At 39.0% G+C, this 14,626-nt stretch overlaps 2 protein-coding genes across 2 annotated transcripts in view; both read right to left on the reverse strand.

Moving 5' to 3' along the window:
• Positions 1-472: 472 nt before the first annotated feature.
• On the reverse strand, positions 473-3,359 carry LOC107080678 (nucleoside diphosphate kinase, mitochondrial-like; the record flags this gene model as incomplete). The annotated part of the gene is made up of 4 exons (XM_015368886.1): positions 3,144-3,359; positions 890-1,020; positions 711-812; positions 473-585 (listed from the first exon to the last, which is right to left on the reverse strand). Coding segments are annotated over exons 1-4 (473 nt in total), but the record flags the coding sequence as incomplete, so codon positions are not given.
• A 1,568-nt stretch (positions 3,360-4,927) lies between these two features.
• Positions 4,928-14,626, reverse strand: part of xpo6 (exportin 6) — a 24,533-nt gene continuing 14,834 nt past the window's right edge. Inside the window, exons 15-24 of the mRNA XM_015368889.1 lie at positions 14,144-14,288; positions 11,671-11,820; positions 11,305-11,494; positions 11,052-11,207; positions 9,493-9,607; positions 9,220-9,391; positions 7,549-7,710; positions 7,309-7,407; positions 6,770-7,000; positions 4,928-5,551 (exon numbers count right to left, since the gene is read on the reverse strand). Coding sequence (XP_015224375.1) covers positions 5,450-5,551; positions 6,770-7,000; positions 7,309-7,407; positions 7,549-7,710; positions 9,220-9,391; positions 9,493-9,607; positions 11,052-11,207; positions 11,305-11,494; positions 11,671-11,820; positions 14,144-14,288 — 1,522 coding nt within the window. The 3' untranslated portion in view covers positions 4,928-5,449. The remainder of the gene's footprint in view (positions 5,552-6,769; positions 7,001-7,308; positions 7,408-7,548; positions 7,711-9,219; positions 9,392-9,492; positions 9,608-11,051; positions 11,208-11,304; positions 11,495-11,670; positions 11,821-14,143; positions 14,289-14,626) is intronic.

Here is a 14,626-nt window from a genome sequence, read left to right on the forward strand (position 1 = left end):
GCTTGTTCATCATCAGTCATCAATGAAAACCAGCTCTGCTAGAGCAGGGAAACGTCTTAAACCTGCAGGACAGCAGCCTGCTTCATTGGTCAGCTCATATTCCTATGAGGAATTGAGCAGTGCACTGTGAGAGGATCAGAACTTGGGTTGTTTTGAGTTTTAAAGCTCCATTTGTTAATTCACTTTAATGCCTTCATCAAACAGCTTCTGTTAGGAGATTAAATAAAGCACTTCAGCTAGATTTAATTTAGGGCAATCAGAATAAAGGGGACCATGCACACACTGCACACTTTTCAAATTCTTCTTCATAAAAATGTTCAAAGCCTTCTTAGTGTTCCTGAATCTTGCAATTTTACACAGTTAACTTCTTAAATAAATAGTCCCCAAACTTTTTTTTTTTTAATTCAAGGGGGCATGAATGATTTAGCAAAATGCCACAAAACCTGAACTAAATGATAAGACAAAAGTATACCTGCTGACATGAATGCTGAAATCTCCTCTGACGGTTCCTGCCTGCGCCTCAGCTGGATTAGTGCTTCCCACCATGGTTCGTGATGTCTGAACGACGTTGTGCCCTTCCCACACCTAAACATAGATAAAGCGCCACACATGCATTGCAGCAAACAGATAAGCAAGTGCAAGATAAAGAAAACACAATTTAAAAACTAAGAGCAGCCAAAAACCAGGCAGAGAAAGGGGGAAGCCCTCACCATCACAACTAGAGGTCCTGAGGACATGTAGCGCAGCAGACTGCTATAGAAAGGCTTGGTCCTCAGGTCACAGTAGTGCTCAGACAGGATGTCCTGTGATGCCTTCAGAGCAAATTCAGCTGCAGTTAGAACTCAAAGGAGGTTGTTTTCTTCACTCAGAGTCAAAGCAGCTCAGGTACCTGAAGCATCTTCAGCCCGACCAACTTGAACCCTCTCTGCTCGAACCGCTGGATTATCTGTCCGACGAGACGACGCTGAACTCCATCTGGCTTTATGGCAATGAGAGTCCGCTCCTTCACATCAGAGAGACCTGCAGTGACAGGAGAGAATGCAGGAGTTAATATACAGCTCAAATGCATACATGTTGGTGGAAGTAATAGTTATCCACAGGGAAGACGACTAATGATTATCTAAATTCTATGGTTCTTTTCTTTCGCCAGTGCAAAGTCAACTAAAATTCATTGCTAGGTATTTTCTAGTTCCATGTTATTGAAAGTCAAAGAGGTTCTTAATAAGTGCTTTACTGGAAAGTACAAATGCTCTACTTAACAGCGTGAAATTGCTGTTCATTTAGGTAAAATAATGAATGCTTTCCTCTGCAACACATTGACTCTGCAGCCCGTGCTGCATGAGAAGCTGTAACTTTGAAACTCACGTGCATCTTCACACTTTCTTTATGAATCTTTATTTTTTAAACTATACTGAAAACACTTAAAAGGGCCCCTCTTCAAATCCTATGTGCTAGATTTTGAACTTTATTTCGTTCTCTGAGCAAGTCCCACAATTCTTTGATTTTAATGACCAACACTCTGAGGGAGAAAATGTTAAATTGTGAATTGATTGTGATTACTTACATTTTTGGGAATTCAGTTTTACAAGCCACAGCTCAGTCAAATTAATTATTAACCAGAAGAATTAAGAAATTACTAAACTGAACCTGTCTGACAACATGAAGTAGGTTGAAAGTCCTCAAGAAGCAACAGATAAAAAACTAAGTCACAGGTAGTGTATTTGTCTAGAAAAGCTTAAATAGCCAGTTTCAAGGCTTTGGGTTTCCTTCAATTACCAGTGACTCATTATCAACACATGGAGAAAACCTGGAGCAACAATGAACCGGTCCAGAAGTGGCTGGATAATTCAACAATCTTCCCAGAGCATATTGATGGGATCCCAAAAACTAAACCATCTTAAGCACTATAAGCCTCAGTTGCCTTATTATGGAGCTCTTTAAAGTGACCTCAATGCAAAATCCAAAGGCAAAGACTAATTTTGACTAAAACCTAAAAGGCAATTTCATTTTGCCAAAAATAATCTGAATGATTCACAATATTTTTGGGGAAGAAAAAAAAAGAGCCTGAGATAAAAGTGAACTTATTTGAAGTGCATATGATCATTTGAAACCAGGACAGCTTATCAGAGAAGTTATCTCACAAAAACAGCCAGACGTTCATGGAGGAGAATGTCCGGCCACCAGTTTGGGACCATATGCTGGAGTCCAGCAAGGTTTAGAGCAATTCAACGATGATAAGCAAGTCCACCTGATGAAATAAAGAAAACCCAAAGCTAAGGTTTTGAAGAGGCCTAATCTAAGTCTAGATTTATGTCTGATTAAGATGCTGAGGTATTTTCCTTCTGCAGACAGGAGTGGGGCTTAACTCCTGCAAAGAAATGCAAAAATACTAGTCAGGCCACTTGAAAACAGAAGTTGTTGTATGTTCAGATTCACATAGGTTCATGTTAACATTATATGATCTAAAACTTTTATTTTGACAACAAAAGCCAAAGAGAGTAGATCTCTTCCAGGGTGCAAATACTTTTATTTTAATAAATACTAGTGTTTAATAAACACACCTTGTGTTTATTCTCCGTGGGTGTTCACACATGTTGGAACATGTTTTAAACCAGTTCGGTTTTACTTCACAGACACCAGATATGGGCCACAACACCAGGAGCACATGAAGGACTGCATGCAATCCATTAAATACGCACGAGACCCGCAGCCACTGGTGGAGCCTCACGTCACACAGGACGTGAAGAATGACGTACAGTATTAGCTGACCGGTTGCAAGTTTGAATCCAGAATGGTTCGGGTCGCTGCCAGGGTCCCCCTGCATTTATCAAAAAATCGCGCATCTTTGAGCATTTTTTAAAAGCCGCGTGTCATGAGCGCGCGCCCTCGAACCGGCGCGTTTGTTGTCAAATATTGTTGTTGGGTTTGGGGGGGAAACTTTGCGCTTCGGGGTTAAAGTCTCAGACTCGATTGAACTCTGCTCAGACCTCCGCTTCTTTCATTCAAATGTAAAAAGAAAAACACATTACTGGATCATTTATGATGGAAAAAGGGGCGAAAAATTGAATTTACGGAAATGCAACCAAAACTTATCGCATCATTCAATCTTCAACTTCGTCAGAAAATGAAACTTCTTCACTTACTTGATTTGCTCCTGTGCCAGACCACCCTGTGTCCCCAGAGGAGCCCGCATTGCAGACTTTTATGGGGCTCCTGGGTCCCTGTGAAAAGGTGTTTAAGAGCTGCGTGGAAAACCCTGCGCTGCAACATGACCGTGCGCCTTTAGTCAGACTGAAGAAGTCCACCCTCCTCTATAGTCATCCCCCACTGTCCGGCTCCACTCATTCACACTGAATATTTAACTCCACTCATGCCAGACCCCCCCTACTTCCCTTTTTTTTTTTTTAGTATTCACAGAAAATAAGATATAATTTACGCACATAAACGACTCTATTTAAAGTAAACCCTATCTTCATCCAAAAACGCCTTTTCTCTTTGCAGCCACTAATTAAAAATGTCCTGATAAGTTTGAATCAATCATTGATCGTTCACTTCAGGAGGCTCCGCGTTTAGGACTACAGACCTTATGCAAATAAACACTAATCTGAAAAGGAACATATAAAGCAGAATAACCGGTCAAGTAACAACTAGAGTTGAGCCCAGCCTCTTTTATCCCCCAATGCTGCTCTGCTGTTTTAATAAAGTCCCATCTAGACATTTCTATAAAGGGGGCAAGAGGTTGATCACCCACAGAGAGCAGAAAGAATCCAGGTTTTATATGAAGCTATTATTGTCACTGCCTATAATTAAGATCTTTTTTCTAAAAAAGTTCACAGGCAAAAACTTCCTTGTTGAGAAGAAAAGGCAGAGCAGATCCTGTGGAACCAGCTTTGTTTTTAAAACCGCATAAAAAAAAAAAAAAGGACTACTTAATAATTCTTGTGCACACTAACCCTGGAACTATTTTACATGCCTTTAATTTCCCTTTTAATCCTTTTATTAAACATTATAAATACTGAATGCTGAGATAATTTTACAGTTTCCCTAACATTAAGTTTGGTTATCATTAACTATATACATTTGTCTTATATTTTTAGGATTTCTCTTGGTGCACTCCCATTTTCCTTGACGTCTATTTAGAACAAAGTTGGGAAATATTCCTACAGCATCAGGATAGAGGATGTTACTTCCCCCATGATAAGGAGTTTCTCCAGGATAAATTCTCTTGCTTCCTGTTCTCTGAAAAACTGCGACCAGAGCGGCACCTTTTTTAAAAAGACTGCAATGTCTTATTAGTTAATATGTATGATTGACACAAGCATCTTTACCTTTTTAATGTACTCACTGTTTTTCATCATGTTCGAGCTGATTTATTTCACAGAATGTAAAACCATCCAGATGGAAATTCACACCATTATTCCTCCTTTAACCCGATGATTTAACAGCTCAGAATCAGCAGCATATCGGTTGGTTTTACCATACTACACTAAAATACTATACAACATACTAAAGTGCATGATTTATCAGGCGGAAACATCATTTCTACCAAAAAAGTCATTGATCTGATCAGTAAAACGGGATTATTTTCATCATGTCAATCAGTATGCCTTCTCACAATTACAGAGCATTAGCTGGAGATGAAGTAACATACGGTATGCCAAGTCAGATGCTGAAAAAGGCGTTGCTGTTATTTTCTTGAGGCTGCACATTTTTCCCCAATGGTTGAGAACATATTTTCTGGTGGTTTAAATGCAGAAACATGGGAAATATTCCACATATAAAACTCCTCTTGAGTAAACATTTTTTTAAAGAATGAATTTAAACTAAGTCAGTGTGTTAATACTTTTCCTGATTTCTGATATTTACAAAAACACAGCCAGTATCGCAATAACAGACAAACAGAAAAGGCAAATACAAACTGTATTTAAAAAAAAAGCAATTTATTAATCAAGCAGTTTTCACGTTTTCAGAATGGAATGATATGAAAGATCTTAAGTTGAGATTCTGTCTCCTTTGGAGATGAAAAAGGCAAAACGAATATTAGCAGACAATAAAAAACTCAAAATGAGTTGAAAGTGCTCAGTCCCAGCCCAGCTTTGTTGAGGCAGAATGGGAGAGAAGGCCTGGCTCAGACAGCTCCGGGTCTGGACAGATGCAGACTGCAGACCAGGTTTACATTTCCTCACCAAATTGGCAAGACACTAAGGAGGACACCAAGAAACATACCAACGTGCCAACCTTTTACAGTAGGATTCATTCATTCATTCATTAAAGACCGTTATCAGCAGCATGCTCACTCTCCCATTACTCAACCAAGAAATGTGTGTTTTGCTCCTTGCAGTTGCTTTGAGTGGAGCCAAGCTGAAGTGGAGGAGTGACGGGCAGAGTGTTCAGCATAGGCAGTCTTAGAAGATCACAGCCGACATGTGGAGTGGTTCAAGCAGTTGTGCTATAGCTTGATGGTGCCAGTGGGCAAACTACTATTACACAGTCTATAGTAGCGGAGGTCATTCACCAGTCTCTGCACACTTTGAGTGAATGACGGCAGGTCCTGAAATAAAGGTGGAAAACAAATGATTGTCAGATGCAAGTGGGATCACATCAACAAAACAGTATTTTATGCATATAAGGACTGTTTTCCTGTTAAAAGAGCAAGATCACTGAGGTTGAGACAAATTTTAACATGTATCTTGCTTTTAAACAAATAATGAAAAACAATGAATTTATGTTTTTAATTTGTGTTTTCAATTAGAATTAGAAAGCAAAGAACCAAGGAGGAGCTGCAGACTAAACAGTGTGAAAACCTTTAACTGGTGAGGTGACAAACTGGGATGTAAATTTGCTATTTAATTAGCTCCTAATGTACTTTGATTGAACAGAACCCAGAGAAAAACAGCCCAATTATTTGTCAATATAAACAGAACTGCTTTTTAATAGTTACATAAAGCTGCAGTACCTGCAACAAGGAAGCTACAAATAATTCATTAAATTCCTGTTCAGTATGCATTTCTCACCATGGGTGTCTTTTGAAATATCTTCCAGCAGAGCATTAAACCAGGCAGTGGATGCATGGGGGGAGTTTAAATTAAAGCAATAGAATAGGCAGCTGCAATGGGTTTGTTTAGATGAAAGCACAATAATGTCCAATTAAAGTTAAAATCTACACCTATTAAAGATTTTATAGCAAGATTCAAAAACTAAGGTGTGCTTTAGCTATCTGCCTAATTTAGATATGCAATGTACATATGAGACGTGCTATGAAGGGCCTGTAGCTATAATTACAAGGAAAGGTTTTTAATTTAACTGTCATTTCACATCATTATGTTCTACTTTGTCTATTAAATAAAATTGGAATAAAACAGAGTGAGGTTTTTGCCTGATAAGGGCCAAAATGTGAAAAAATTTAAGGGATACAAGTATTTATTCTGAGTTCATTTTCACGTAGGAAACATGTCAGGATTTCTTTGTGTGCAAATATCAATGATGAACGAGGGGGAGGCTCTGTATGAAGCAACAGCTCAGAGCTGCCGCTGTGACGGTTTACTGAATGAGTCTTGTCACTAGAGCTATCAGGAATAAAGACTTGAGGTGCTCAGTGCTTCTGATCATTGTTTAAGTAATAATGTAACCATCTTAAAGATGGTTCCTTTTGAGTTTTTTCAAGTGTTTTCTTAAAGATGTGATTTTATCATTTTCTAAAACAATGTGGAAAAATCCATAAAAAACATCAAAGTTAATGAATGGGTGGAGGAAAACCATCAACCCTAACCTGTTCAAGCTTGAAGTTGCGTGCGAGAACGGCCCGTTGATTGGAGTCCACTCCTTGGCAGCCGTTCAGAAACTCTGGCATGAAAGCCGAGTAGAAGGCATCGAAGTCAACGGAAGCCATGTTGTAAATGGCAAGGGTTATTTCCTCCTGCAGGAGGTCATGACTTTTGTGGAGGAGGACCTGCAGGAGTACGTTGATGAAGTGGAAGAGCATCGAGGTCCGGAAAAGCTTCTGAAGAATCAGAGAACACATTTTAAAAAAACATTATAATTAGATGATTAAGACAGTGCATGTTCACGAGTGATAATTAAAAATGAGAAGTAGCTAACTCTGAAATGTTCAATTTAGGTCATGAGACCAGAGGAGAAATTAAAGATATTAGCTAGATTTTAAAAATTCATCTTACTTATACTGAGCTGTAACTATGAGAGGAAGACTCTTGCACACTAAATCACTTAAGGTTAGTTAGTTTAGAAAAAATGAAATTGTAAACGCCTATAAAATGCAAAAATCAACAATGGAAGAAAATCTAAACATACTCTGTGATATAACTTGTGCTTGCTGTTCAGAGACTCCAGATAGGAGAGATTCTGCTTAAAGATGTGGATATCTGTCTGCAGGAAGGACTGGCCAAACGCCTGAAAAGATATTTCAAACAGAGAACAAGGAAATGGGGAGAAGCAAATGAAACTTGGAGTATGCTAAAATCAAAAAAGCTAAAATTCAAACTATTCTTTAACTCTAATATTAATAAATGGGATTTAAATATATGAACAGACCTGCATGGCTGCTGTGAACTGGGCCTCGTTCTCCATGGCGTCGTCAACACCTCCTCTTTGGACGCTTGTTAAGACTGAGGTTTTGAAGAAGTACCTCCAGTTTTGGTGAAGTATTTGGTAAAGCAACTCAAACATTTCTGCTTTGACATCTGGTGAGGACCGCTGTTAAAGAGAAAACATTCAGCGAGACGATCAGAAAATCTGTTTAGGATACATTTATTACCAGGTGAAGGATTTCTTTATAGCCTAGTTATCTTCCATACAACTTTTACATGATTCAGTATTTTAAAGAACTGTCAGGATGTAGACAAAGAATGTAGCTTACTCTCCGTCTGAAATTTGCAGTATTTTTACCCATTAGTGGTTTACTTAGGTTTATTTTACTTCCTGAATATCTTCAAATCTTAAAAACCAGTCCCTTAAACCCCTTTGATTTTGGGATATTTCTAACATAAAACACAACTGAGGGCATTATTTTCACCCCCATAAACAAAAGGAAATGCTGCACGCTAAGCTGTTATTGTTTAACTGTAATGACAAACGGGTTGTAGCACAGATAACAGATGGATGTTTTGAATAACAAAATAAGATAATGTCCTGAATAATTGATAATTAACTTAAACAAGTTTATCATATTGATAGATTATATCGAATCATTAGAGGCAGATATTGCATAATAAGGCCACTGTCACCAGCCACTTTATAACCAACACAAAAAAAAAAATAGGCCAATCACACAACTGTGACTTGATCTGTTCAGGAATAAAGAGGTGTTTAGGTGAAGAAGGGGGGATTTAGTAACTATGAAAGTTGCATGGTTGATTCCTATCACAAAGGCAGCATTAACATTTGTCCAGACTAAAGTGAATGGTCTTAAAAAGAAGGAATATGCAGTGAGTGGCGTTTTTAGGAACAGAGATGTCTTCTCGAAAAGAGAATGTCTGGGATGAGGCAACAGCTATAGAAAAATAATTACTATTATAAGCAAGGCAAGGCTAATAAAGAGGGAAATAAAAGAATAATGCTCGTTTCAGAAAGGTTAGAAAGATAAATTGAACTTTATTGATCTCACAATGGAAAAATTAATTCTCGGCATATAACCCATCCCCTTGGGGAGCAGTGGGCTGCCACTCTGCAGCACCCGGGAAGCAGTGTGGGGTTAAAGGTCTTGCTCAGAGGCCCAGAGTGGAGGCTATGGGGATCAAAAAGGTATTTGCAACCTTCTCAGAGCACAAGCACACTGCTATAACCTCTAGGCCAACACTACCCCCCAAAAATATACAGTAATTGCATTTATCACTTGCAATTATCAGAGGTCGCTGTTGCTGTGCAAATTTTTATTCTATGTAGAATTCATAAATCAAAAAAAAAAAAGAAGCAAAGAATTTAGCTTTTTGAAATGAGATGTTTGGCATTTTCAAGGCTAATCTAACCCAAGATCAAATGACGCCCTCTGGTGGTTCTAAACTGTGTATTTGCAATGCTCTACTTTTAATTTCTCCTGTTGTTTAGATGAAAGTGTGTTTTGTCAAACGACAGGACGCTCCGTCTGTGGTGTAAAAAAAAGAAAGACTGATACCAAGAAGAGCTGTACCACATTGTTCTCCACCTTAAAAGAAGGTAAAAATTAAGAAAATGACGCTTTTAAAATATGCATAATAACCAACTGACCTCTGCCACAACTGGGTAGACCTGCTCCATGCACAAAGAGAGGATGCTGGGCAGGAAGGGCTTGAAAGCCTGACCCGGTTCTTGCACCACCACCTGCAGAATTTTCAGGAACTTCTGCACAACCCTACATCCGGCGCTACCTTCTTGTAAAATACTGGCAGCCAGTTGCTCCCTGGAAAAACATTATATCACATTAATTACAATTTCCCTTCAAGAGTAGTAGCAAAGGAAATGCGTTTAGAGCAAAAGCTGATGCAAATCTTTGATTTGTACCTTGTGAACATGCTGAGGAAAGTGTGGATGATCTGCCCTGTGAAGGCAACGCCCATTTGGACTCGCAATGCTTGAAAGAGTGTCAGGAAGAAGGCCAGGACCTCATCTGTCACATCTGCAACAAAAAAGTGATGATAAAAACAGGAAGAGTAACATGGCTTTAAAGGTTAGTAAAATTATCCATTTCCTTTTAGAAAAGTATTATTTTCATACAACCTTATCTTGTTACTTGATCTAAAATGCCCCACATTATTAATAAAAAAGTAACTCTGGCTATGTTCACACTGCAGGCATTGATGCTCTATTCTGATTTTTTGTGAAATCAGATTCTTCTGCATGGTTGTTCACGTTTCCAATTATATGCGACTTGCATGTGACCTCCTGTGTGAACTGCATTACCACACCTTCAGTGTCCCGCATGCGCAGTTTAGGATGTAATGACATCACAAGTAGCAAGCGAGGTCTGTGTTTACTGAAGAAAACATGGGTGGTAGTACTGGAGTGCATCTAGCAATCTTTCATTTCTTTCCCAACCTCAGTCAGTGCATTAACAGCAATCTTTTCAAGAAGGCTGAAAATAAAGACTGCTCTCCGCATTATCCACCGCCATGGTTGTTGTTTTCTTCTTGTTGAGTATTACCCCATACAGGTTGGATGAATGTGACCTCACAGTTCGCAAACAGGTTGCATTGGAAATGATCAGATATGCACAGCATCACATAGCACAGGGGTCACGGATTAGCAGACCGCAGTCTTGATCCGGACCGGTCCGGTGGCTAACCTGATTTTAAAAATGTATAAATTACCGCATGTTTTCCTACTTTAGTGTCTAACTTCACTTGCGCTGCTTCTCCTGTTAAAATGGTAAAGCCCTCCGGAGCATCCGGGACCAGGCTACATGTGATACAAATTAGCCAATGAGCTGTGTCAGTCTGGGTTGCTGCTTCTCGCTACTTTTAGACAGCAGGCAAACCTGTGGCAAGCCGGACGATGGGTAAGAAGGAGAAGACGAGAAAAAGAAAGCATGCAAGTGTACTTCTCTCATTAAGTGATAAAAAAGAAAAAAAACAACCAAAAACCCACGGTCAGTTCAGGTGTTTTATAAAATGAGAATGTGAATCAGCAAATTGTCTTTATACCGAACTGAACAATTGTTGTTCTCTACTTCAAAAAACACTTTAGTTTTTCAAAATGGAAAAATTTTCTATTTTTATTTATTTTTTTTTTTATTTAAGAAGTCAATGTATAACATGGATGCAAACACACCTCATTTTGTCCAGTAATAAATAGTTTTTAAACTAACAGATTATAATTAAAATGTCTCCAGACCTTTACTGGTTGTTGACTTTCTTTATTCAGACCCCACTGATTTTTAATTGGTTACTCCTGATATAGCCAACTGGCCTGGGTTGCATTGGGGGAAAAAAATGGATTTGTGTATTCAGACTCTCAAGAAAAGATCAGATACAGGTCGCATATGGGCAAGAAAAGAAAATAAATATTGGATTTAGGGCACTTCTGGTTGCTGTGTGAAGATAACCTATGATTGACCAACAAACCTGGCTGCTGAATAAAAACTGGGAACAGGTTGAGAGTCACTTGGACCGACTCCTGCAGACTCTGGTAACAGATCTGACGGGATTTGGTGGACTCCCCTGAGATGCTGTCTACTATATCCCTGAGCACAGGCAGAGTCTGCTGAATCACTGCTTTCACTGCAGAGGAGACACACGTTAGGAGAAAACGATAAAAAGATTACTCAGATTCAGGTATTACTTCATAACAAAACTAATAGAACAACGTTATACCAACCATTATCCAGACCCGGTTGTCTTGGACTAATGTTTACAGTTCCTCTTAAAATACGATATTCTCGTGTAAGAGCGGCCACTAAGCTGGCATGACTGTTGGAGCGTGTGTGCCATTGCTGCTCGCTCTCTGGGAGATTTGGCCATGGAAGCAGCAGCATGTTGGACAGAGCTCTGCACACCAGAATGTGAGCCTGGACAAAATACAAAAACAATTAAAATCGCTTACTTTATTTACTGAAAATACTCTTAAATGTATCCTCCAAAAGCCTAAAAAAGAAATGTGACATCATAGCATATTTTTTCAAACATGAAAGGAAAGGTGTGTTAAATGACATTAACGTTTCATAAATGCTGTAACAAAGTTCACCTCTTGGGGAAGTCTCTGGGCCTGATTCTCTGTAGTAATCCGGTTGAAGATGTTCTGGACAGCTGGTAAAGAGACCAAAAACACCGGCCTCACCGTAGCAGTGATGGAAACCATCAGGCAGCTTGATGAGAGCAGCAACTTTTCAGGTACCTGTGGTAAAGAAAAATTTTAATCTGATTATTTTGATTCAAATCTGGTTATTTTTAAACAGCAGGTCCTGGGAATCTGTCACCCTGTAGGATTCATAAGCACTGAGATCATCTACTTTAAACTGAGGTTAGAGCTAAATTAGGCAGAATAGATCAGCTAATACTACATCTGTCCACTTTGCACATCCTTCCACAGCTGATGGGTTTTTATTGTTTAACTGAATGGAAAACTGTAATTTGTGTATTTTTGTCTGATTTTACTGTGTTCTTGTTCGCAGTGGAATCAGTTTAAAAATTGCTTTGCCATTTCCACTTGTGAGCGACAGATTTTTAAAATGCCAAATCTAATCGCTAAGGTTGCCAACAACAACAGCCAATCCTGTTCTACAACCTGAAGTTTATCAAAAACAATGAGCTACAGTGTAGATTAAACACGAGGAAACAACAGCAAAGGTGAAATCCAGAATCATAAAACAAACAACCTCAAGCTTTGGTTCACAAGTAACATTCACAAGTTAAAAAACAAAAACTAAACTAAACAACCCAGAAAATGGGACGTATAAAAATAACTATTTTTCCTTCCTCATTAACAACTCGATGCGGCAACATGAAACGGTCACCGCGGCGGCTGGTAGGTGTTTTTCATCTAAATAATCCGATCTGCAGGCACCAGGATAATGAAAGCGAACATATTCTGCGGGCAGATTTCTGCATTTTAAGTTAATTTATGCGTCAATAAACTGTTTCAGAGGAGTGATCATAGCGCTCTGTATCATCAGCGCTGTGTCTCTCTCCCTGCCAGCTCCCAGATCAGCTTCTCTGATTGGTTGATGCGGCACGTCGAGCAGCAAAAATTAAAATTTTCCATCTCGAGCAGCAGCGCGTTTTCGGCGCGTCAGATGCTTAAACGCATCCGACGCTCTGTTTCAGCTGCTCAGACGCGCTGCGCCTGCTAGGGTTGTCACGATACTAAACTTTTCAACTCGATACCGATACTAAGGAAAATATTCGATACCATTTTTGATACCACAAGGATAAAAACAAAGACTCCAAAATTCAACAGAAATATTTTCATTAATAAATAAAATACAATAAATAAATACAATAAACAATAAGAACAATATTTTGAGGTTGTTTGCTGTGCACAATATTAAGCAAGCTTGATAAAAAAACTTACAAAACTGAAATTAAGTGTTCCTTCCTTGGCTATGCTTTGCACACATAACAATGGCACCTCTTACAAAAAACAGTCTGAAACTGAAAAGTGCTTTTGATACTTTTTTGAGTATCGATACTTTTTTTAGTATCGATACTTTTGACAACCCTAGCGCCTGCTGCTCAAAACGCGCTGCGGAACCTTTTTTCTGCGCCTTGACGTGCGTCAACCATTGACTTTGCATGTCAACTCGCTGCTTCTGTCGCGCCAGCTGCGTCCGGTGTGAACGCAGCATTAAAGTATCTTCTGCAATCTGAATATTCATGATGAATAACATCTCGCCCCCATATATCCAGACTCCTCTCAGCACAGCACCCAATGCTCCACCAAAAACAAGCTGTTAAAAAGCTCTGTTTTCTTACTTTTCTTTGTCGATGTGATTAGAATATTGTTCAACTATTTCTATTTACACAGAGATGCTGGCATCTGTTATTTGTACCATAAACAGTGCGCCACTATGTCTGCAGTGTCCCTCTGCACGACTGGGCCACGTTCAGGCTGTGAAAGGCTCAGACTGGAGTCTGAGTAACTATGCAAACACAATTAGAATAAAGCATCAAGACCTTCAGTGTGATCATAGCCTTACATGTGTCCCTTATCCAACACACCCTAATCAAATAAGACGATGAATGGGACTCATTCAACCAGATAAAGATATTGAAGGCTGCCAATGACTTCAAAGTATTTTAACAGGAAGTCACCGTCTCAACTTGATACATGTTGACGTTATATTTTTGCTATTGTCTTAAACAAAAAAAAAAATATTTTTTATCCGCTAATTCTATCGAAATTTAGACTGGCCCTTGTGACCTAGAAATTTAAAATAAAAGCTTTAAAGCAAAGGTTTAAATAAGCAAGTTCTCCCCAAAAACAGAATTCACATTAATGCTCCTTTGTGTACAATGAGCAGTCAGTTGTTTAGTTTTGGTCAGTTGAAGTAAATAGATTAATAAACTAAATATCCCAGTAAAAAACCTAATACTACATAATTCAAGGCTTTCATGACACAGCTTTTAGGGAAAAAAAGTCCTTACAGCTGTATTAAAGAATTGCCATAGACATCACCGCTATAAAAACACACAGGAAAGAAAACCTTTGAAGGAAGTACCTTAGTTGTGATGAGCGGGCTGCTGGCATTTACAGCAGAAGTAATGAGGTTGATGAACTGGCTCTGGTTCTGATTGTGGACTTCGCTGTAGAACTGAGCCAGCCAGTGGGAATAGGCTTGCAAAGCAGCAAGAGCCTGTGCATGTCTGCAAAAAAAAAAAAAAAAGAGACAATATAAAACACAAGTGTGCAAAAGTCTACAAGGTGTCTTAGCAATGAGTGGGTAAAATAAAGATTGTATTTAAATTAGGGCTGCAACAACGAATCGATAAAATCGATAAAAATCGACTTTTAAAAGCGTTGGCAACGAATTTAATCATCGATTAGTTGTGTCGCGCGATTAATGCGTCATCCGCCGCCGCCGTCATCCCGGGGAAGAAAAAAAAATATGGCGGAGCGAGTCAGCGCCGCAGTTGCAGTGTTGCCAACTCAGCGACTTTTCAGACCGCGACTAGCGACAAATCTGGCGACTCTTTACGGTGTC

The sequence above is a fragment of the Cyprinodon variegatus genome, unplaced genomic scaffold, assembly GCF_000732505.1.
Source record: "Cyprinodon variegatus isolate N-32 unplaced genomic scaffold, C_variegatus-1.0 Scaffold2212, whole genome shotgun sequence".
In the NCBI taxonomy this organism is placed as follows: Eukaryota; Metazoa; Chordata; class Actinopteri; order Cyprinodontiformes; family Cyprinodontidae; genus Cyprinodon; species Cyprinodon variegatus.